The 25,616-nt window shown below is 36.1% G+C and overlaps 1 protein-coding gene across 13 annotated transcripts in view; it reads right to left on the reverse strand.

The window, feature by feature from the left end:
• The window catches only part of ERC1 (ELKS/RAB6-interacting/CAST family member 1), a 515,425-nt gene that overhangs the window by 312,614 nt on the left and 177,195 nt on the right, over nt 1-25,616 (reverse strand). For all 13 annotated transcript variants that reach the window (XM_023256613.2, XM_023256607.2, XM_023256611.2 and 10 more), the window contains 3 exons: nt 24,808-24,948; nt 22,747-22,887; nt 12,881-13,074 (listed from right to left, as the gene is read on the reverse strand). In XM_023256613.2, the coding sequence (XP_023112381.1) occupies nt 12,881-13,074; nt 22,747-22,887; nt 24,808-24,948 (476 nt within the window). The remainder of the gene's footprint in view (nt 1-12,880; nt 13,075-22,746; nt 22,888-24,807; nt 24,949-25,616) is intronic.

The raw sequence follows: 25,616 nt of genomic DNA on the forward strand, positions 1-25,616 counted from the left end.
CGGCACCCAGCCATTGCTTGGTGAGACCCTCCCCCAGAAGGTCGGAGGGGGACAAAGCCACAGTCCCTCAGAAGTGAGGGGTTAGGAAACACAGCTGAATGTGAGATAAAACTCAGGAGGGAGGTGCCACCTGGCAACCTGACAGCTTGATCACCAACAGTGTAAAAGCAGGGTGTGGACAGAAGCCAAAGACAAAGGACAAGTGCATGATTGCTGACCCGGGAAAACAGAGTTCCAATACTAGAGACTGGGTAGCTGGGTGACATTTTTCACCCCTCCCATGAATGCACATACACACCTACAAGCACCACAACAATCCACCCCAGTAAGCTAAGCAGTGCCATCTAGTGGAGAACGGAGCCGTTACACTAAGCCTGGCCCAACTGGGCCAACCTGGCACTTTCAGGAACATCACAAGTCTCTCCGCCTGCTTAGTTTATGGACTATAAATTGCTTTACAGTTTGTTTTCTAGGGGAAAACAAAGTAAATTCAATCGTATTTCAGTCTGTTCCCTTGTCCATCTATTCAATTTTCTTTTTTGTCCCTCTTTTTCATTTCTTTTCTTTTTCTTGAATATAGAAAGAGAAAAAGTTTATTTTTATTTTCAATTTTTATTAAAAATATTTTTCGTTAATTTTTTCTACTATATTTTATACTTTTAGTAAATTTTTCAAATTCCATTTTACTTCCATCATTTCATTTTATTCTATTTCATTGTATTCATTTTTTCAAATTTTCAAAGGTTTTCCTTTTTTTCCTTTTTTTTTTTTCCTTTTTTTTACCTTTTTTCTCTAATCTATCAAGCTCCTTTTCAACAACCAGACCAAAATACACCTAGGATCTAGCATCATTTATTTGATTTGTGTGTGGTGTGTGTGTGTGTGTGTGTGTGTGTGTGTGTGTGTGTGGTTTTTAATTTTTTAATTTTAATTTTTTTTACCTTATTAATTCCTTTTCTCCCGTCAAAATGATGAAACAAAAGAATTCACCCCAAAAGAAAGAGCAGGAAGAAACGACAGCCAGGGACTTAAGGATACAAGGAAGATGGATACAAGGAAGATGACTGAACCAGAATTTAGAATCACAATAATAAAAATACTAGATGGGGTCGAAAATAGATTAGAATCCCTCTCTGTGGAGATAAAAGAAGTAAAAGCTAGTCAGGATGAAATAAAAAAATGCTATAACTGAGCTGCAATCTTGAATGGATGCCACAGCAGCAAGGATGGATGAGGCAGAACAGCAAATCAGTGATATAAAGGACAAAATTATGGAGAATAATGAAGCAGAAAAAAAAGAGGGAGACTGAGGCAAAAGAGCACAATTTAAGAATTACAGAAATCAGTGACTCTTTAAAAAGGAAGAACATCAGAATCATAGGGGGGTCCCAGAAGATGAAGAGAGAGAAAAAGTGATAGAAGGGTTATATGAGCAAATCACAGCAGAAAACTTCCCTAACCTGGGGAAAGAAAGACACAGACATCAAAATCCAGGAAGCACAGAGGACTCTCATTAGATTAAAAAAAAACCTGACCATCAACAAGGCATATCGTAGTCAAATTCACAAAATACTCAGGCAAGGAAAGAATCATGAAAGCAGCAAGGGAAAAACAGTCCTTAACATACAAGGGAAGACAGGTAAGGTTTGCAGCAGACCTATCCACAGAATCTTCGCAGGCCAGAAAGGAGTGGCAAGATATATTCAATGGCTGAATCAGAAAAATATGCAGCCAAGAATTCTTTATCCAGCATAGCTGTCATTCAAAATAGGAGAGATTAAAAGTTTCCCAACAAAAATTAAAGAAGTTTGTGACCACTAAACCAGCCCTGCAAGAAATTTTAAGGACTCCTCTCTGAGGGGAGAAAAGACAAAAAAAAAAAAAAAAAAAAAAGATCAAAGCAACAGCAAAGATTAGAAAGGACCAGAGAACACCACCAAAAACTCCAACTCTACAAGAAACATAATGGCAATAAATTCATATGTTTCGGTACTCGCTCTAAACATCAATGGACTACATGCTCCAATCAAAAGACATAGGATAACAGAATGGACAAGAAAACAAGATCCATCTATATGCTGTTTACAAGCAACCCACTTGAGACCTAAAGACACCTTCAAACTGAAAGTAAGAGGATGGAGAATCATCTGTCATATTAATGGTCAACAAAAGAAAGGTGGAGTAGCCATACTTATATCAGACAAGCTAGACTTTAAAATAAAGACTGTAACAAGAGATGAAGAAGGGCATTATATCATAATTAAGGGATCTATCCATCAAGAAGACCTAACCATTATAAACATTTGTGCTGCAAATGTGGAGGCACCCAAATATATAAACCAGTTAATCACAAACATAAAGAAACTCATTGATAATACCATAATAGTAGGGAACTTACAGCAATGAACAGATCATCTAAACAGAAAATCCACAGGGAAACAATGGCTTTGAATGACACACTGGAACAGATGGACTTAACAGATATATTCAGAACATTTCATCCTAAAGCAGCATTCTTCTCCAGTGAACATGAAATATTCTCCAGAATAGATCACATACTGGGACACAAATCAGCATTCAACAAGTACAAAAAGATCAAGACAACACCATGCATATTTTCAGACCACAATGCTGTGAAATTTGAAATCAACCACAAGAAAAAATTTGGAAAGATAACAAATACTTGGAGGCTAAAGAACATCGTACTAAAGAATGAATGGGCTGACCAAGAAGTTAAAGAGGAAATTAAAAAGTACATGGAAGTCAATGAAAATGATAACACCACAGCCCAAAACCTCTGGGACACAGCAAAGGCAGTCATAAGAAGGAAGTATATAGCAATCCAGGCCTTCCTAAAGAAGGAAGAAAGGTCTCGGATACACAACCTAACCTTACACCTTAAAGAGCTAGAAAAATAGCAAATAAAACCCAAAAGCAGCACAATCTGGGAAATAATAAAGATTAGAGCAGAAATCAATGCTATCAAAACTAAAAAAAAAAAAAAAAAAAAAAAAAATAGAAAAGATCAATGAAATCAGAAGCTGGTTCTTTGAAAGAATTAACAAAAATTGATAAACCACTAGCCACTCTGATCCAAAAAAAAAAAAAAAAAAAAAGGAAAGGACCCAAATAAATAAAATCAAGAATGAAAGAGGAGAGATCACAAGCAACAGAAATACAAACAGTAATAAGAGAATATTATGAGCAATTATATGCCAATAAAATGGGCAATCTGGAAGAAATGGACAAATTCTTAGAAACAAAAACTACCAAAATTGAAACAGGGAGAAATAGAAAATTTGAACAGACCCGTAACCAGGAAAGAAATCAAATTAGTAATCAAAAATCTCCCAAAAACCAAGAGTCCACAGCCAGATGGTTTTCCAGGGGGATTCTACCAAATATTTAAAGAAGAGTTAACACCTATTCTCTTCAAGCTGTTCCAAAAAATAGAAATGGAAGGAAAACTTCCAAACTCTTTCTATGAAGCCAGCATTACCTTGATTCCAAAACCAGACAGGACCCCACTAAAAAGGACAACTATAGACCAATTTTCCTGATGAACATGGATGCAAAAATCCTCAACAAGATATTAGTCAACCAGCTCCAAAAATACATTAAAAAAATTATTCACCAAGACCAAGTGGGATTTATACCTAGGATGCAGGGCTGGTTCAATATCCGCAAAACAATCAATGTGATGCATCACATCAATAAAGAAAGGACAAGAACCACGTGATCCTCTCAACGGATGCAGAGAAAGCATTTGACAAATTACAGCATCCTTTCTTTTTTTTTTTTTTTTATTAAATTTTTTTTTTCAACGTTTATTTATTTTTGGGACAGAGAGAGACAGAGCATGAACGGGGGAGGGGCAGAGAGAGAGGGAGGCACAGAATCGGAAACAGGCTCCAGGCTCTGAGCTATCATCAGCCCAGAGCCCGATGCGGGGCTCGAACTCCCGGACCGCAAGATCGTGACCTGGCTGAAGTTGGACGCTTAACTGACTGCGCCACCCAGGCGCCCCACAGCATCCTTTCTTGATAAAAACACTCAAGAAAGTAGGGATAGAAGGAACATACCTCAAGATCATAAAAGCCATATATGAAAGACCTATCAAAAAAAAACACCAGCATTCTTCACAGAGCTAGAATAAACAATCCTAAAATTTGTATGGAACCAGAAAAGGCCCCGAAGAGCCAAAGCAATCTTGAAAAAGAAAACCAAAGCAAGAGACATCACAATCCCAGACTTCAAGCTGTATTACAAAGCTGTAATCATCAAGACAGTATGGTACTGGCACAAAAACAGACACTCATATCAATGGAACAGAATAGAAAACCCAGAAACGGACCCACAAACATATGACCTACTAATCTTTGACAAAGAAGGAAGGAATATCCAATGGGATAAAGACAGTCTCTTCAGCAAGTGGTGCTGGGAAAACTGGACAGCGACATGCAGAAAAATGAACCTGGACCACTTTCTTACACCATTCACAAAAACAAACTCAAAATGGATGAAAGACCTAAATGCAAGACAGGAAGCCATCAAAATCCTCATGGAGAAAGCAGGCAAAAATCTCTTTGATCTTGGCCACAGCAACTTCTTACTCAACACGTCTCTGGAGGCAAAGGAAACAAAATCAAAAATGAACTACAGGGACCTCATCAAAATAAAAATCTTCTGCACAATGAAGGAAACAATTGGCAAAACTAAAAGGCAACCAGCAGAATGGGAGAAGATATCTGCACATGACATATCAGATAAAAGGTTAGTATCCAAAATCTATAGAGAATTTATCAAACTCAACACCCAAAAATCAAATAATCCAGTGAAGAAATGGGCAAAAGATATGCATAGACACTTCTCCAAAGAAGTGTCCAGATGGCCAACTGACACATGAAAAAATGCTCAACATCACAGAAATACAAATCAAAACCACAATGAGATACCACCTCACACCTGTCAGAATGGCTAACATGAACAACTCAGGCAATAATAGATGATGGGGAGGATGCACAGAGACAGGATCTCCTTTGCACTGTTGTTGGGAATGCACACTGGTGCAGCCACTCTGGAAAACAGTATGAAGGTTCCTCAAAAAATTAAAAATAGAACTACCCTACGACCCAGCAATTGCACTACTAGGGATTTATCCACGGGATACAGGTGTGTTGTTTCAAAGGGACACACGCACCCCAATGTTTATAGCAGCACTATCAACTATAGCCAAAGTATGGAAAGAGCTCAAATGTCCATTGATGGATAAATGGATAAATTTACACACACACACACACACACACACACACACACACACACACACAATGGAGTATTACTCGGCATTCAAAAAGAATGAAACCTTGCCATTTGCAACTACGTGGATGGAACTAGAGGGCATTATGATAAGTGAAATTAGTCAGAGAGGGACAAATATACAACTTCACTCATGTGAAGACTTTCAGATACAAAACAGATGAACATAAGGGAAGGGATGCAAAAATAATAGAAAAACAGGGAGGGAGACAAAACATAAGAGACTCTTAAACACGGAGAATAAACAGAGGGTTACTGGAGGGGTTGTGGGAGGGGGGATGGGCTAAATGGGTATGGAGCATTAAGGAATCTACTCCTGAAATCATTGTTGCACTATATGCTAACTTGGATGTAAATTTAAAAAATTAATTAAATTTAAAAAAAAGAGAAATTCCCAAAGAACATGCCACCAAAGTTACAGACTCACACTAAATTGCTCTCAGACATTGTTTGTTTTATTCTCCACATAATTTTGTTAGAGTGAGCATTTAGTAAAACCAAATTAAGCAGACAGAAATAAAAGTTTGTATACATAATTTTGAAAGTGGCTAAATATAGTCTCTCTAATTTGAGATTATCAATTTAAGAAGTATTTTGCTAAATAAAAAACAATTTCTAAAACCGAAAGAAAGAAAGAAAGAAAGAAAGAAAGAAAGAAAGAAAGAAAGAAAGAAAGAAAGAAAGAAAGAAAGACACGTTAAAAAAATTTGTTTAAGGTCAAAATCTATCACTCTTTAAAGTAGTTGTCTGATTGAGGGCAAAAATCTCTTGTATAATGCCCTTTCCAAAAGTGAAGGGACAAGGTCTGTTCCAGGCATTCAGGTGGGGATGAAGGAAGAGAAGAGACAAAGAAAGAGAGGACTAAAACAAAGGTAACAAAGGACTGAGAGCTGTGTGCACATATCTGAAGACATCAGCATAGTAGAATAATTTGTAACTGCTTTAACTGGTATCCTTGAAGTACTGCCTTATTTAAAAGAACCAAAATTGTCATAACAATTTAATCACCCCTGATTTGAGGCACTAAGTAAAAGAGTGAGGAAGTTAATTTTTGATTCATAAAGTATTAGGTAGAGAAAGACAGCTCAACCTTGGTCAAGGTCCCTAACCTGTGTCTGTCTTAACACTTCCGATGCTTGTTTAACTTCTCAAAACTTTAAATCTTTTCAAAATGGTTGCTTCTACTATAGAAACATTTTTTAAAGAAAAAGAGGAGGAAATAAGTTTGTAAATAACTGTAACAGTTTGAAATCTTTGGGTGTTAAATTACAGAAAATCTTGTTTCAAAATAGCTTAAACTTTTTCTAATTTTTTTAAGTTTATTTCGAGAGAGAGTATGTAAACAAGGAAGGGGCAGAGAGAGGGAGAGACAGAATCCAAAGCTGTTAGCTCAGAGCCTGACACAGGGCTCGAACTCATGAACCATGAGATCATGACCTGAGCTGAGATCAAGAAGAGTTGGATGCTTAGCCAACTGAGCCACCCAGAGTAAAACCCCAAAATAGCTTAAAATTTATGAAAATATACTCTCTCACAAAACATAAGTCTAGTTTCAGAAATACTCCTAAAGTGAGTTCAGGAATATTACTGAACTGAAGATGGCAGAAACAAATGAAAAGATATAATATGTTCACGGCTGAAAGAATATTATTAAAATGTCCATGCTATCCAAAGCAATCTATATTCAATGCAATCCCTATCAAAATACCAATATATTTTGCACAAAACTAGAATAATCCTAAATTTTGTAAGAAGCCACAAAAGACCCTCAATAGTAAAAGCAATCTTGAAAAAGAAATACAAAGAGAGGTATCACAATCCCAGATTTTAAACTCTACTTCAAAGCTAATCAAACCAGTATGGCACAGAAACAAAAACAGACACACAGGTCAATGAAACAAGATAAAGATCTGTGAAATAAACCCACACTTGTACAATCTACAACAAAGGAGGCAAGAATACAAATAGGGAAAAGACAGTCTCTTCAGTAAATGATGTTGAGAACACTAAAGAGCTATACAAAAAAGAGTAAAACCACTTTCTTTCGCCATATTAAAAAAAAAAAAAACCTCAAAATGGATTAAAAATGGTCTGACCTGAAACCATAAAATTCCTAAAAGAAAATATAAACCATAAAGTATTCTGACATCAGTTTTAGCAGTATTTTTTTTTCTGGATATTTCTCCTCAAGTAAGGAAAACAAAAACAAAAATAAATTATTGGGACTATATCAAATCAAACAGCTTTACACAGCAAAGGAAACCATCAACAAAATGAAAGGCAACCTACTGAATAGGAGAAGATACATGCAAAAGATATATCTGATAAGGGGTTACTATCCAAAACATATAAAAAATTCATACAACTCAACAACAACAACAAAATGATTAAAGGGGCACCTGGGTGGCTCAGTCAGTTAAGCCTCCGACTTCGGCTCAGGTCATGATCTCGCAGTTGGTGAGTTTGAGCCCCGCGTTGGGCTCTGTGCTAACAGCTCAGAGCCTGGAAAATGCTTCGGATTCTGTGTCTCCCTCTCTCTGTCTGCCCCTCCCCCGCTTGTGCTCTGTCTCTCAAAAATAAATAAACGTTAAAAAAAAATGATTAGAAAATGGGCAGAGGATGGAATAGACATGTTTCCAAAGAAGACACAAAGACGGCCAACTGACAAAAGATGCTTAATACCATGAATCGTCCAGGAAATGCAAATCAAAACCACAGTGAGATATAACCTCCCATCAGTCATAATGGCTAGTATCAAGAAAGACAAGATATAACAAGTGTTGGTGAAGACATGGAGAAAAGAGAACCCTAGTGCACTACTGGTGGGAAAGCAAACTGGTGCAGCCACCAAGGAAAACAGTATGAAGGTTGCTCAAAAAAATTAAAAATAGAAATACCATAAGATATCTATTTCTGGGTATTCACCCAAAGAAAGCAAAAAAAAACAAAAAAAAATTCAGAAAGATATATGCACCCCTATGTTTGATGATGCATTATTTACAGTAGCCACAATATGGGAACAACCTAAGTGTCCATCAATAGATGGATGAATATGACTTGTATATATATTTATAATGGAATATCACTCATTCATAAAAAAGAATGAAATCTTGCCATCTGGGACAACTGGATAGACCTAGACAGTACTATGCTAAGTGAAATAAGTCAAATAGAAAAAGACAAATACCATAACAAAAAAAAAAACAAAACAAATACCAAAAACACAACAAACAAAAAAAGAAACAGACACATAAATAAGAGAACAGACTGGTGGTTGTTAGAAGCAGGGGCAGGGATGGGGGGAGGAGGAATGGGAGAAATAGGTAAAAGTGAAAAAGAGGTACAAACTTCCAGCATAAAAGAAGTCATGGGGATGAAAATCACAGCATAGAGAATATAGTCAGTAATATTATGATAACTTTGGTGACAGTAACTACACTTATTGTGGTGAGCATTTCATAATGTATATATAAACATCAAATCATTATGTTGTCTACCTGAAACTAATATAATATTGTATGTCAACTCTACTTCAATTAAAATATATACACACACAAAGAAAAACTAATTCATAGATAAAGAGAACAGATTAAGTGGTTGCCAGAGTTATGGGTTGAGGATGGGTGAAGATTGTCAAAAGGTATAAACTTTCTGGGGATGTCATGTACATGAGTATAGTTAACAATACTGTAGGGTGTATTTGAAAGCTGCTAAGAGAATAGATCCTAAAAGTTCTCATTACATGAAAAAAAAACTCTGACTTTTTGCAGATGTTAAGCACAGTTATTGTGATTATTTTGCAATCTACACAAATATTGAATCATTATGTTGTATACCTGAAATTAATATAATGTCATATGCCAACTAGACCTCAATAAAAACAATTTCTTTAATTAAAAAAAATTTTTAAACAGTTATTGCAGAAGTCTGAAAAGATAGTAAACCAGAAATCTGAAAAGATATTAAATCAGAGTTCTATCACTCCACAATTACTCTTCTCTCAATATTTTAAACATTATGCCAAGATAAGCCTCTCCATTATAAATCTAAATATAAACTCTAATATAATCACTTTAGAAAAGAAATTCTCAATTACAATCAGAGTTTCTAAGGCTAATCTAAATTGATCTACTTACATAAGGACAGGTAAAGCTCTAGGGCTTTTTAATTATTATGTTTTTTTCTCCCTTAAATTGAGCTATAAAGGCTATCCAAAATCACTAGGTGAAAACTTTTTTAAATGTCAACTTGGCTAGCCTAAAGTGCTTAGTTACTTAACCAAACACTAATTTAGATGTTGCTATGAAATTTACAATTCATCTTCTAAAAATAATAATAATCAATGAATCAATCAATCTTCTAATCCATTTAAGCAAAGGAGATTATCCCAGATAATGAATAGGCATAACTGAATCCTTTGGAAGGCTCCTAAAAACAGGGCTGAGGTTTTCCTAAGAGAGAAAAAAAATTCTACCTGTGGACTTGGCTGAATTTTTGCCCATGCCATGGGATTTCTATCTTAATGCTGATGTTCTCTTCCTGTCACCTTGCCATCCAGATTTCAGACTTCCTTTGCCAAGTCCCACACAATCATGCAAAACAACTCCTTGCAATAAATCTTTTAAATCTCCTTGTATAAACGATACGTAGATATATATAGATATATAGATATATATAAATGAGATTATATATCTCTCTATATATTATTTATACAAGGAGATTTAAAAGATTTATTGCAAGGAGTTGTTTATATAGATATACAGATATATATATATATATACACACACACACACACACACACACACACACACACACACACCCTACTAGTTCTGCCTCTGGTTGAACTCCCAATTTATATACACCACAGTTTAGAATATGAATTTAGAAGCAGTATCTCTTACACTTAATTGGGAAGATATTTTGTATGTCCAAACATATGGGTGGCCTTACATAATCCTTTTAAAAACTGCAGTAGGTCAACAGAACAACAGTGGTACAACACTGAATCATCCTCTACAGGAGCTACTATTGTTCTACAAGAGCAATGTAGGGGACTATTCATTTTTATCTAGGTCACAAAGAAAAGGCCTAGGAATTCTTTATGATTTAATCTAAACCTTTTAACACTGGAGATTTTTACATAGATACTAGGAAATTTGCAAAGAACACTAAGAATTTTCTCTAGTTCAATGATCATAACAGTCCACTTTTTTTTTTTTTTTTGCATTTAGAAGGTTGCTGAACACCCTTTAGAAATGAATTCTATATCCCGAATTATGTGTGGAACTACCATCACATTAAGGGGCCACAACTTAAAGGGCATGTCAGCATTGGAACAACCACATACAAGATGGGCTAGAAACAAAGACAAAGACAATCATAATCAACAATATCTGAATCTTACCACAGAGAACACATACTTTATCCTCAAAACAATGTCCCAAGAGGTACAGTTCAACTGACCTATACTGGCTGTTCTTTAATTCTGATCAAGCAAAATTCCCAGCAAGCCTCAGCAGTAGCAAAAGCAGCAGTAGCAATTCAGTTTATTACAGAACTGTAGCCTTACATAACACTCACTTTCCCAGGAAGTCCCAAACAAACCCCCCTGACGGTGCAGGGACAGAAACCTGGCGTGGAAGGTACAAATTGCGGGAGACTGGCTTTCTGAGAAACAGCATGGCCAAGAGGGAATACACATAAAAAACACACAGAGACCAAAATCCCAATGGATTAGGACCATGATAAGACAAATCAAAAGAAAGGTGAAGAAACTCAAATGATAAATTATGGGGAGACAGACACCCACATATAGGAAATAGTGGAATGGCAACACAAGAAGCAAATGGTTAGTAAGAAACACAGCAGCCACACACATGCATCTCAGTACTAAATATGGGAACAAAAGGCATAAATAATATAATCCTGACTCTCTTTGACTATTATTCAAATCTTAAACTGTATTACTGAACAAGAAATTATAAAGCCAGTAACAAAAAGTGAGTTTTAAAAACTTCCTTTTTTTGGCAGCCAAGAAACCTTGTGTCAAATCCTAAAACAAAATTACAGTGCGACCTGGCGAGAGGATAAAACTGTAGTGCTTTTCAACCTTTTAAGTTACATTCTGTGGAAAGCACAGATCATTCACAAGTTTCTCAAAATGTGAGAAATACGGTGGATAATGAAAGCTATTTGTTGTGCTTTGAGTCTGAAATATAAATTTAATCCTATTTCTTACTCTCTTTCAAGTCACACCCATCTCCAAAAATCAGCATTAGATCCAAAAATGAATCAAAGTTTCTCCAAGCAAGCTGTCTGAAATAACAAGCAATAATTTCAATGTAGATATCTAATACAAGAAAACAAACGGAAAAATGAAACTTTATCAAGGAATTTCTTTTCTGAAATACTAAAATATTCAGTGGGAAGTCACTAATCCATCAAAAGTATTGTATTTTAAAACCTATGCAGTACTGCTGCTGATTTCAGGCCAACACAGAACAGGGAGGCATGTATCCATGTGAGTATGTAAATGTGTGTGTGTCCTGGGGGGGAAAGTGCAGTGCAAACATGAAAAAAGGCACATAATCTCATCTTGAGACTCTAGTAATTTCTTAATTCTGACCTGAAGAATTCTATCCATTCATCTTATCCAGAACCAGAAATACAAATAGAATTAATATCAAAGTAAAAGGAATCTAGCGAGTATGCAACCAGCTATGTTATTAACACTTTCAGTATAGTGAAGAAAAATTGTGAGGATTAAACTTTATTGTTTTGGTTTCTTGAAACTCAAAATTCTATGGGTACAGAATAGGAGAAAAATTAATTCTAGGGGAGTATTAAGTCTACCAGTCACCCATAAATTTTAAACTTAATTTATGAAAGTTGTCTCAGATTTCCCAACCTTCAAGAACATGAAAATAAAATATTCCTAGAAATCAGCTCCAAGAAGCTACAGAGGTTAGTGACTTCACTCTGTCACTGTCATCTCTGACTATTTAAAAGAACATGGGTGGTTAATGAAGTTCTACTAGAAGAACTGCTTCTATGTACGTGTAAATTTATATTAAATACATGCTGTAAAAGAAGAGGTCAAAAAACAAATACATAATCTTTAGTATAAAACACTCTAATTAGAGGGAGAAATAAAAGAGCTGTCTAGCTAGATCTATAAGCACAGCTCATTTTAAAGAATTCATCTACTTTACTATGTATATAAAGTAATTAAAAAGCAAGTAGCTATTTGTACTCTACTGATTAGCCAGTAGAAAACTTCAATTTCTCAATCAATGAATACTTCCTCACTTTCCAATTAATGATGCTGATGTCCGGAGCTTCCTAATATATTTCCATCCTATGTCACCTTTTAGATGTTGCAGCAATGAATTTACAATGACTTATAATAAAAAGCAGATTAAAAAAAATAACATAAGCACTCAAGAACCTAAATTCCAAGAGGCAGATACACTGAAAAAGTACACCCCCAAAAGTATACAGTTTTAAAAACATACTTTAATCTTTCTAACATAGAGAGTCCACCATTCAGCTTCCCTTTCCTTACCTTTCCAACTCTGCAATCTTCTTATCTTTGTCATTCTTCTCATTTTCCACTTCTTTCAAGATTTCCAAGAGGCGGTCAACTTCTGCCTGGGCCTTGCTAGATTCATCTTTGTACCTGGCAGTCTCTCTCTCCAATTGCTGTATTCGGTCATTCATCTCTGGACTGGCTCTGGCTTCCAATGTTGCCTCATGTGCCTACAAAGAAAAGTGTTCAAATTCTATGATTCACATATAGTGGCAGTGAACACTACAGTTCCAAAGCACTATCTACATTTCAAATTATTTATTTTTTAATGTTTATTTTTCAGAGACAGAGTGTGAGCCGGGGAGGGGCAGAGGGAGAGGGAGACACAGAATCTGAAGCAGGCTCCAGGCTCTGAGCTGTCAGCACAGAGCCCAACACGGGGTCTCAAACTCATGAACTGGGAGGTCATGACCTGAGCCAGAGTCAGACACTTAACTGACTGAGCCACCCAGGAACCCCTACATTCCAATTTAAACATAGCATTATCAAATATCTAATAGCTCATCTTCAATTTATAAAGTTTTTCTCTGCTTAATTATATAAATAAAATATTAGTAATAAGTTGAGAAATAATTATCATGAATTTCAAACAGGTTTGGGTTTATATGTACTACTGTACATCTCTGAATATTAGGCCAAAAATCATCATAAGACAAGAGATTTTTCTGAGTCTAGTGATGCAAACAAGGCATTAGACTACTATTGACCTCTCCAAGATAATTTCTCCCATCTCTCAAAAAGGGATCACCAGAGATCCACTGCTGATGTTACTATAACCACTGCCAATGCTGAGATCAAATTCGCACTTGACCCTTACTTTCCTTCCCTTTTCCTATATACTGCTTTATCAAACATGTATGAATCACATAGAGCATACAGAATCACATAGATGCTGCAGATGAAATACTTCCATGAAAATGAAGTTAGGTTAAGAAAATGGCTATCCACACATAGGTACCTTCCTAAGGCAAGAATTCAGGGTTTTACAAAGTAACATGGAACAAGCAAAGTTAGAAGTCAACGATCACCTTCAGAACCAAGAAGAAAACTTTTATTCAGAATCCTGTTGCAAATGCCAACTAATAACTCCAATGCATTTTGGAATGCAAAGCAATTTCAATAATTAAAAACTAATTATCAAGTCTTCAATTTTCCTTCTGAATATGTATAATGTATTTAATGAAAAGGTCATGGTGAAGATGTTTCATTTTCCCTTATTTAACAGACAATAGAATATACTCAGTTCTTTAAAAAGGTTTGAAAAAATACTAAAGGAGTAAATATATGTTGTTAAGAAATAATCTGGAAAGTTCTGAAAACTAACTTGAGAAATGTTTCCACAAATTGGGCTAAATGCTTTGTCAAAGCAAAAGCTGTACTTCTAAGATTAAAATCCTGACAATAATTTTTGTTTCAGGTGTAACCAGTTTTAAAAATCTAGTTACTAACAGTGGCCTTTAAAAAAGAGTCCACTGGAGTACTTGGGTGGCTCAGTCAGTTAAGTGTCCGACTTTGGCTCAGGTCATGATCTCACCGTTCATGAGTTTGAGCCCCATGTCGGGCTCTGTGCTGACAGTTTGGAGCCTTGGAACCTGCTTCAGATTCTGTCTCTGTCACTCTCTGCTCCTCCCTTGCTTGTGTTCTTTCTCAAAAATAAACACTAAAAAAAAAAACAAAAATGTTCACTGGAAGATGTATTTTAATGTGTTAGCAAAATTCTACCTTAAACTGGTGGTGTTAAAAGCCACAAGATAAAATCTAGCATAAAGATAGGTAGGGCGCCTGGGTGGCTCAGTTGGTTAGGTATCTAGCTCTTGATTTCAGCTCAGGTCATGATCTCACGGTTTGTGGGAATGAGCCCCTTGTGGGGCTCGGCACTGACAGCACAGAGCTTGCTTGGGATTCTCTCTCTCCCTCTCTCCCTGTCCCCTGTTCACGCTGTGCTCTCTCTCAAAATAAATAAGCATTTATAAATAAATAAACAAATAAATAAAATGAAAAGAAAGGAGGAAAGAGAGGCAACTCTGAATCAATTAATCATTAAGAATAAAACAAGGCAATGGGGACACCTGAGTGGCTCAGTCAGTTGAGTGTCCGACTTGGGCTCAGGTCATGATCTCACTGTTGACAAGTTCGAGCCCCCTGTCAGGCTCTGTGCTGACAGCTCAGAGCCTGGAGCCTGCTTCGGATTCTGTGTCTCCCTCTCTCTGCCCCTCCCCCACTCATGCTAGGTCTCTCTTGTCTCAAAAATAAACAAACAAAAAAAAAAAAGAAGAAGAAAACAAGGCAAAAGCAGCAGAAATGCAAACACATCTCAAAGCCTGGGGTGGGGGTGGGGGGGGAATTTTGATCTCAGAAACTTTTCCAGTTTGTATTCAATCCAAATCTATACTTTGTATGCTTTAGACAGGAGTCATTTTAGAAAGTCTATAGAATTCCTACTTGAGGAAGGGAGAGAGAAGGTCTTGTGCATTCACTTTTTTTTAGAGTAGTAAAAAAAAACCTCTCATACAAAATACAGAAAAAAACATCTACCTAGGCTTTATGGCACTACTCTGTCATGTCACTTACTGGTCTGAATGAGTGGCTTAAAACTATTTTCAGGACCGAAAAGGAAGAAGAGTCAGGAAGAAAAGAAGAGAAAAAGGTAGAATGAAATGGTATAAGAATAGAACAAGAGAAAAAAAAAGTAAAAGGTTAAAAAATATAATTTAAAAAATTAACAATAAAAAAATTCTCTAGGAAGAGAGATTTCTTCCCAGAGGAGAAAAAAAAAAGAAGTTAGCACTTTTTACAATTCTGATAATTCAGAAGTTGAATTTCAAGACTGTTCTTAATAATTTTAAGGTCATTATCTCATGCTGAAGACATAAAATACCCAAATTCATATCTAGGATATAAATTCCTAAGCTAGAAGTAAAAAATGTCTTGAATGTATCATTATCTCAAGATTAGTTCCCTTCTACTACAAACAAAATAGAGAAATTTCTTTGAAAATTTCAATAATAATCAGAGCCTTATGAATAAATATAAGTTAGAACTCCAACCTTATGCCACTTACGGTTTTTAGCAAGAAAATGTGCCAAATATCACTTCATATCAACCTACAAATAAATGTGGGTTCATTTCTGAATTTTCTATTCTGTTTCAGAGCATGAATGGAAGTGGAGCAGAGAGACAGAGAAGGAGACATGGAATCCAAAGCAGGCTCCAGGCTCTGAGCTGTCTGCACAGAGTCCAACGTGGGGCTTGAATCCATGAACCATGAGATCATGACCTGAGCCAAAGTCAGACACTTAACCAACTGAGCCACCCAAGCACCCTTCAGAAAATAGATTTTAAAAGTTTCCACAACCGGGGTGCCTAGGTGGCTCAGTCGGTTAAGTGTCCAACTTCAGCTCAGGTTGTGATCTCACGGCTCATGAGTTTGACCCCCACATCAGGCTCCCTGCTGTCAGCATAGAACCAGCTTCAGATCCTCTGTCCCTCTCTCTTTCTCTGCCCCTCCCCCTTTTGAGAGCACTCATGCACGCTCTCTCTCAAAAATAAACAAACATTTAAAAAAGTTCCCACAACTAAAAAATAAGCTGTATCTATGTAAAAAAATAAAAATAAACCTACTAGTAAGCTATAAAACAACAACAAAACGTTAACACAAAAGACAAAGATAACAAAACCCTAGGCCTAATAAGCTACTAAGAAGAATTAAAACTGTAGCAAATTAAAAAATATATATATATAACAATATTTGGTTCTATTTATTTTAGATGAAATTGACATATTAGTTTCAGGCATACACCACAATGATTTGACTATGTACAGCATATTGTGAAATGGTCACAATGTACCTAATTAACATCTATTACCACAAACTTACAAATAATTTTCTTCTTGTGATGAGAACTTTTAAGATCTACTTGCTCTCAGCAACTTTCAAATATACAAAAAAGTATTATTAACTACAGTCACCATGCTGCACATTACATCTTCAGGACTTATTTATTTTGTAACTGTAGGTTTTTACCTTTTGAATCCCTTCCCCATTTCACCTATACACCACCACTTCCCACCCCCGGCAACCACCAATCTGTTCTCTGTATCTATGGGTTCAGGTTTTTGTTTTTGTTTTTACATTCCACATGTAAGCGATATCATGTGGTATTTGTCTCTGTTTCACTGCTCTGCTTTTAAAATGTGCAAGGGAAGTATTTATTACGAGAATGAGATAAAAATTGTTCTGAGTCTCACATTTTATTGCCTAACTCTTATCTCAATCGTACATTGGAAATACTCATTTACTCTAAGACATATTTTAAGTCAAAATTGTCTTTTTTTCCTTTCTTGAGAAGTAATTTCCAACGTAAATTAATGGCTTTAGAAACACTTTGACAATATATAAAGTATTCAAGTTCATCTGACATCTAGTAGAACTCAAAAAGCTACATAAGACATGTATATTGTTAACTCAGACCTCTGTGATATACTCTCAAATCCCCTGGGAGAGGTAACCTACTGATTCCATAAATATTTATGTATTAATTAATAAAACTAAATCTGATTCCCAAATATAGGCAATAATTGTATTTTTATTGCAGGTTTATTTTAGATGTTATTCTAAATGGCAAAACTCACATATATATCTTCATAAAACAAGAATGAGTAAGTCTGTTCTATATGGAAAACAGCTATAAATTCAGCTCCAACATGTAAAACACTTGGAAGTCACCACTACCATTCTTAAAATAAGAAAAAACTAAAAAACTGAATATGAGTTACTTTTCTTGGACCTATCAGAGAACTGAGGGCAAAGGGCAAACTACAACTCCAAAATCAAGAGACACAGGCAAATCCAGGGGGTCACAGCTGGGATCTACTTACCCGGAGCAAAGCTGTTGGCAGAAACACTTCAATTGGTAACTTTGAGGAAATACTAGAGGCTGAGTGTGGACAAGCATGACAGTGAGAAAGCCCTAGAAGCTGCAGTTTCAGGGCAGACCCACCACTCTTTCACAGTCTTTACCCCCAGGAACCTCACCAAGTTCTCACAGTGAAGAGCTCGCAAAAATCCCCTTGTGGTTCTGGTAAGGGTGTGGAGGGGTAATAAATGCCCAAAGCATACTCTACCCAAAGGCAGACTCTCCAGGAGCAAAGATTTTAACAGAGTTTTATCCCACCTGGCAGATGGGCATTCCTCCCGTTCTAGCCCCCTCTAGCTAAGGAGAAAACCTTAGTGAAGGTCACAGCGAGGGACACAGACTCATAAAAGACCAAGACTTAATCATCAGATTATAGAAAGTTTATCTTTTCCCACATCTTACCACCACAACAATAGGGTTCTAGTATGATAACAAAGGGTAACAGCTGAAAGAGCTACAAGATGCAGACTCTCTGAAGACAGAAGCACAAAGTCAACAAAGACAAGGACACTTAGAGGAGACTGAAGCCTCTGGCACCTACAGCTACAGCAAACATTAAATACAGCTCAACTTCTAGCCAGATTAAAACCTCACACATAAGCCTATTTACCTCAGTTTCTGCAGGTACAGTTTCTACCTGATACACTTTCTCAGTTTCTACCTGATACAACATATCTGGCTTTCAACAAAAAAATTACAAGGTGTGATAAAGGACAAGAAAAGACACAGTCTGAAGAGATACAGTAAGCATCAAAATCAGACTCAGATATTTGACAGAAATGTTGGAATTAATCAGGGAATTTAAGACAACTGATGAAAAGTTAAGGTCCCTAACGGGAAAAGAGACAATATTCAAGAACAAATGGGTGATATAATCAGAGAGGTGAACACTTTAAGAGTCAAAAGGAAATTCTAGGTATAAAAAACCTGTAAGAGAAATTAATGCCTTTGATGGACTCATTAGTAGGCTGGATTTGGCTGAAGAAAGAATCCGTAAGCATGAAGACAAGTCAATAGAAACTTCCCAAAACAAAAAGATTTTTAAAAATGAAATAAATAAATTAAAAACCAGTAGAGAACATCCAAGGAACTACAGAGTAATTTCAAAGGTGAAACATATAGATAATTGGAATACCAAAAGGAAAAAAAGAAATATATTAAGGGCACCTGGGTGGCTCAGTCAGTTAAATGTCCGACTTTGGCTCAGGTCATGATTTCATGGCTCATATGAATTCAGGCCCCACATGGGGCTCTGTGCTGACAGCTCAGAGCCTGGAGCCTGCTTTGCATTCTATGTCTCCCTGTCTCTCTGCCTCTCCCCTGCTCACTCACTCACTCACTCACTCTCTCTCTCTAAAAAATGAACATTTAAAAAAATATTTTAAGTAATTATGGCTGAGAATTTTCCAAAATTAATGACATGCACCAAATCAGGAAGCTCAGAACACCAGGCAATATAAATACTCAGCATCTACATGTAAGCACATCATATTAAAACTGTAGAAAATGAAAGACAAAGAAAAAAGGTTAAAAGAAGTCAGAGGGGGAAAAAAACACCTCACCAGCAGAGTAACAATGTTAAGAACTACAGTAGACTTCTCATCAGAAATCATGTAAGAAGACAACAGAGTGAAACCTTTAAAGTGTTAGGAAAAAAGCCCACCAACCTAGAATTCTATAACCATTTTTAATATCTTTCAAAAGTGAACAAGAAATAAAGACTTTCTTAGACAAACAAAAACTGAGAAGTTCATAGCCAGTAGACTTACCCTGCAAAAATATATTAAAAGAAGTGCTTCATGCAGAAGGAAAATTATATAGGTCAGAAACTCACATATACATATAGAAAGAAAGAGAACTGAAGAAAGAATAAAGCTAAAATTTCACCTTTTATTATTTTTATTCTTCGTCTAAAAGGTAACAATTTTAAAGTAAGGATAGTAATGTATTGGGGTGATTATCACATATGGATAAATGAAATGAATGATAACAATGTCATCAGGGAAGGGAAGAAGGAATTGGGAGGATTCTGTTGTATGGTACCTGCACGACACAAAGTGGGATAACATTTTCTGAAAGTGAACTTTGATTAAAAATGTTTACTGTGTGATTTTTTTGATAGGACACCAGAAACACGGGCAACAAAAGCAAAAATAGAAGTAAAAAGCTTCTATATGAAAGTAAAAAGTAAAAAGCTCCATCAAAGTAAAAAGCTTCTATAAGAAAACTATCAACAAAATGAAAAGGCAACGTACAGAATAGGAGAAAACATTTTCAAAACTTATAGCTGACATATTCAAAATAAGTAAGGAACTCATACAACTTAATAGCACAAACACAAATAATCCCATTAAAATGGGTGAAAGACTTGAATAGATAGTTCTTCCAAAGAAGACAGAAGACAAACTATGGCCAACAGGTACATGAAAAGTAGCTAAACATCACTAACCATCAAGGAAATGCAAATCAAAATCACAGTGAGATAACACGTAGCACTTGTTAGAATGGCTATCATCAAAAAGACTAGAAATGAGAGTTGCCAAGACTATGGAGAAAAGGGAACCCTTGTACCCCACTGATGGGAATGCAGATTCATACAACCATTATGGAAAACAGTACAAAGCTTTCTTAGAAATTCTTAAATGGAGCTACTATATGATCCAGCAATCCCATCCCTGGATATATATCCAAAAGAAATGAAATCAGTATCTCAAAGAGATATCTACACTCTCATGTTCACTGTAGCATTACTCACAAGAGCCAAGATATGGAAAGAATCTAAGTACCCATCAACAGATGAATGGATAAAGGAAATATGTGTCTCTGTGTGTGCATATACTATATATATATGATACATATATATCATATATATCATAAATATTATTTAATCATAAAAAAGAAGCTAAAAATCTTTTTTTAATCATAAAAAAGGAGCTAGAGGGTAGAGAAATGAGGAGGTGTTGTCTACAGCCATACCACCCTGAACGTGCCTGATCTCGTCTGATCTCGGAAGCAGGGTCGGGCCTGGTTAGTACTTGGATGGGAGAAATGAGGAGGTGTTGATCAAAGGTTACAAACTTTCAGTTTTGAGTAAATTCTGAGGATCTAATGTATAGGATAGTGACTATACTTAATAATACTGTATTATATACTTGAAATTTGCTAAGAGAGTATATTTTAAAAGCGCTCTCACCACAAAAAAATAAAATAATAACTATGTGAGGTGATAAATGTGTTAACTAGCTTGACTGTGGTAACCATTTTGCAATGTATACATAAATCATCATGTAAACCTTAAATATATACAATTTTTATTTGTTAATTATATCTCAATAAAGTTGGGAAATAAGTAAAAAATGCATACTGCAAACTCTAGAGCAATCACTTGAAAAAACTGAAGAAATACAACTGATATGCTTAAAGGGGCAAGAAAAATGAATTACATAAAATGCTCAATTAAAACCAGGGAAGGTAGGAAAAGAGGCGAGAAAAGGCAAAAAACAAACAAAACAAATAAAAACTATACAAATAACCTCCTTGTTGGACTTGGGAACTGTGGAAGCAGTTTAAAAGGAAAATATCAGTAATGAACTAAAATGAAAAGAAACAATGATCCAGAATGAAACAAAGAAAAATATGAAAAGAAAAATGGCCATTACTAAAACAGATAATAAATCAAAGTAGAGGAAAGCCATCAGCCTCCTCTACCCAAAGATAACTTTATTTTTTCTCATAAACCTACAGATAAAGCCTAAGATATAAGAGGCCATGATAACAAGAAGATTAAAAGTAAACAAATAGAAAATGTGGGATTGTCACAAACAGGGGAGTTTAGAATATTAATGAATAACATTACTCTTGATAGTTCCTGCTCTGTTTTATAACTCTGAATACATGTAACAGCTTCACCTTTGATATTCAGGTATTAAATAGAAAATTATTTCCACCTTTCCAGTGAGGAAAAAAAGCCAACTATCAAATGTGACTTGGTTATAATCGGAGTCCATAATCTCACAAATAGTATTTTCCTACTTATTCAAAAGTAACTATAAGATACTGGATTTTCTTCCTCTCTTTAACTTAAAAATGTGATTTTGCTTTAGACATACTCTACATGAAATATTCATTATAAGGATATCATGTTGAATACACCCAATACATAGAAAGAGAACATAACTTAAAGTCTTGGGGAGCCTGGGGAGCTCCATCAGTTTAGCATCTGACTCTTGATTTTGGCTCAGGTCATGATCTCATGGTTCGTGAGATCCATGTTGACATATTGACAGTGAGGATTCTCTCCCTCCCTCTCTCTCTGCCTTTACCCCACTCGCACACGTGTGTGTATACACGCTCTTCACTAACTCTCAAAATAAATAAACTTTAAAAACAAAAAACATCTTAAAGTCTCAAGACTAGGCTGTACCTGTTTTAATTAGTCATCATATGAATTGAACCCAGTTAACTGTTCCAATACTCACAGAGTTGACAGCTCGGAGATTATAAATATGAAAGTGTTTTGAAACCTACAAACTGCCATATAAATCTTAGAAATAAATCAGAGAAATGGACAATAAATATCTATATCAATCCTAATACTCACCCCTATGGGTGACTATCACTGCTAAATTATCTCCTAGGAAGCCCGATGCTAATGGAAGAAAAATACCAGAAAAATTAAGATTTTTACATTGTGGTCTTATATTTTACTCTTCCTCTGAACTGTCAATTTTCTAAGAATTTGAGGATTTTCAGTAGTAAAATAAAACAAGGTAAATACACTAAGAGAACTGATGAAGGTATAAATGACATGTTGAACTTTAGGGGATTATTACATCATTGGTAATTTATTACATGTGAACCCTGTAGAGCTTTCTACTATGTTCTTATTTAAAGCAAAGTAAGAAAAGTATAAAAATTTTCTTTAACCTTTTTCAACTGAGATTCCATTTTCAGACACTCCTCCTTCTTCTGTTCTAAAGCAATCTCCAGTGTCTTAAGTCGTGAATCCTTTTTCAGTCCTGAGGAAGCCAGGGAAGAAGCATGCTCTTTCAGATCCAAAAGTGAAGCCTAAAAAAAGCAATACACATCTAGAATAAATACTAATTACAAACAAAATGGAAATAAAATTTTTAAATTTATTATCTTGGTGGCTTATATTTTCTGTTCATTATTATATACTGAAGTTTCCATTTCAAGAACATTCATGAAATATAAAACAATGTTAGCCTCAGCTTTCAAGTCCCAACTAAAATAAGTTGAATTCCCAAGAAATACCAATTGAATTGTGATTTAAGAGTTCTATCAGGGTGCCTGGGTGGGTCAGTCAGATGGGCGTCTGACTTCAGCTCAGGTCATGATCTCACATGGGTTCGAGCCCTGTGTTGGGCTCAGTGCTGATGGCTCAGAGCCTGGAGCCTGCTTCGGATTCTGTGTCTCCCTCTCTCTCTGCCCCTCCCCCACTCAAGCTCTGTTTCTCTCTCTCTCTCTCTCTCTCTCTCTCTCTCTCTCTCTCTCTCTCTCTTTCCTTCAAAAAAAATAATAAACATTCAAAAAAATTAAAAGAGGGGCGACTGGGTGGCTCAGTTGGTTGAGCATCCGACTTCAGCTCAGGTCATGATCTCACAGTTTGTGGGCTTGAGCCCCATGTCGGGCTCTGTGCTGACAGCTCAGAGTTTGGTGCCTGCTTCAGATTCTGTGTCTCCCTCTCTCTCTCTGCCTCTCCCCCTGCTCGCTCGCTCGCTCTCTCTCTCTCTCTCTCTCTCCCCCCCCCCTCAAAAATAAACATTAAAAAAATTTTTTTTAATTTAAAAGAGTTCTATCAATACATATCCATTCCCACAAAATAAATGGAAGGAGATCAAGCTTTGTGAATGAAAGTAGTCACTAGTAGTAGGAGTCACTACTAGTTACTGTGGTAGCTACACCAACATAAATATAAAACACTTTTCCCTTTTAGAAGGGAAGTTCCACTAGAAATAAAAATTACCATAAATTTTTTCCAAATGTTTATTTATTTTTGGGAGAGAGAGAGAGAGAGAATGAGTGGGAGAGGGACAGAGAGAGATGGAGACACAAAATCTGAAGCTGGCTCCACGCTCTGAGCTGTCAGCACAGAGCCCAATGCAGGGCTCAAACCCACGAACAACGAGATTATGACCTGAGCTGAAGTCAAACACTTAATTGACTGAGCCACCCAGGCGCCCCACCATAAATTTTCTTAAAAGATATAAGAAAGAAAACCCAAGAATGTTTCTAAAGCTCATGTATTATTACATGATCATAAGGCATTAGGTATTTCTACTATTTAGGTCACATTAACAGGATCCTCCCAAAGCAAGGCTACTAAGTCACCCAACTGGTGAGCAATCACTTAAGATTTCTCTGCCAATACTGAGATGTACTTAAGAGGTACCATAGGGGTGCCTGGTGGTTCAGTCACTTGGCCATCTGACTCTTGATTTCAGCTTAGGTCATGATCCCAGGGTTGTGGGATTGAGCCCTGTATTACACTCCATGTTAAATGTAGACCCTGATTAAGATTTTCTCCCTCTCTCCCTCTGCCCGTCTCTCCAACTCCTGTGCTCTAAAATAAAATTAAAAATTAAAAAAAAATTTTTAAGAGCCATTGTAAATAAGTTGTCCTCCATTTGCATATTCTTTTCATCTATCACCCTTCTTACCATTAGCACAGTATTTTTCCATGTGTAACTGCTTCAGTTTTTTAGAATCTATAAAAATGTCATTAACAAGTAAGAAACCAACTCATAACATATTGAAAGAGAGAAGACTTAGGAAATGAATGATCCAATCTACTACACCTCTGCAAAGCTTTCCAAAATACCCCTTAAGGTCTTCTGAAAAGGCATACTATAAGAATATTAAGAAAACCTTTTCTCAAATACATTTTTATATGCATTACATAAAGACCATCAACATATACATACAATGCACCAACTAAACAAATCATTCTATTTTGGTGATCTTAACCTCTTTTTCTGAGAGGTCGCCTTGCAATAAGCTGACTTTTTCTTTCAAGTCTTTAAGATCTTTTTTGTAGTTATCAATTTCCTCTTGCTTCTCTCGCTCATCTCTGTCCCGCTGTTCCTTTAAGCGTTCAATTGTCCGCTCCTGATAAGAGAGCACATCAATACATAAGAAAATTCCTTTCCTACTTATACCATATGAGTGTAATTCAGCTTTTACTGATAAAATTTCACACTCCCATGCTTCATTCAAAAGACAGTGGTAAGTTGTTAATAATTTACTTTTTAAAGAAGTCATACCTCCTACTCATCTTGCTATAACAAAGATGTGGCCTTGGTCTTTTGACTCCCCTGGGTTTCTGTTCCTATAATCTCAAATAGTATTAGAATCCCCTAAAGTATTCTTTTGGAAAAACCCATTTAACTCCCAAGTATCCAAAAACTTTACACACGGGCACAAGCATGAATGCATGCATGCGCGCGCACGCGCGCGCGCACACACACACACACACACACACACACACACACACCCCTACCTTAAGGGCAACAGTCAACAAATACTCCTTTTTTATATGTAATTCACATGTTGCCCATAAGGCAATGGAAACAACTCACAATTCACACACCAAAAAAGGAGGAGGTTGGGGAGATTATGACATACTGAGCTCAAAGCATAAAAAAGCAGGGTAAAAGAGAGGAGCCGTTAAAACTTCTGTCAACAGATACTTAGGAAGTCTAAAAGTTGAAGCAATTTAAGCATATTTCTGGGTATTATTTCTGAATTTATTCAGGGATCAAGCCTTGATCCCTGGC

The sequence above is a fragment of the Felis catus genome, chromosome B4, assembly GCF_018350175.1.
Source record: "Felis catus isolate Fca126 chromosome B4, F.catus_Fca126_mat1.0, whole genome shotgun sequence".
NCBI lineage: Eukaryota > Metazoa > Chordata > Mammalia > Carnivora > Felidae > Felis > Felis catus.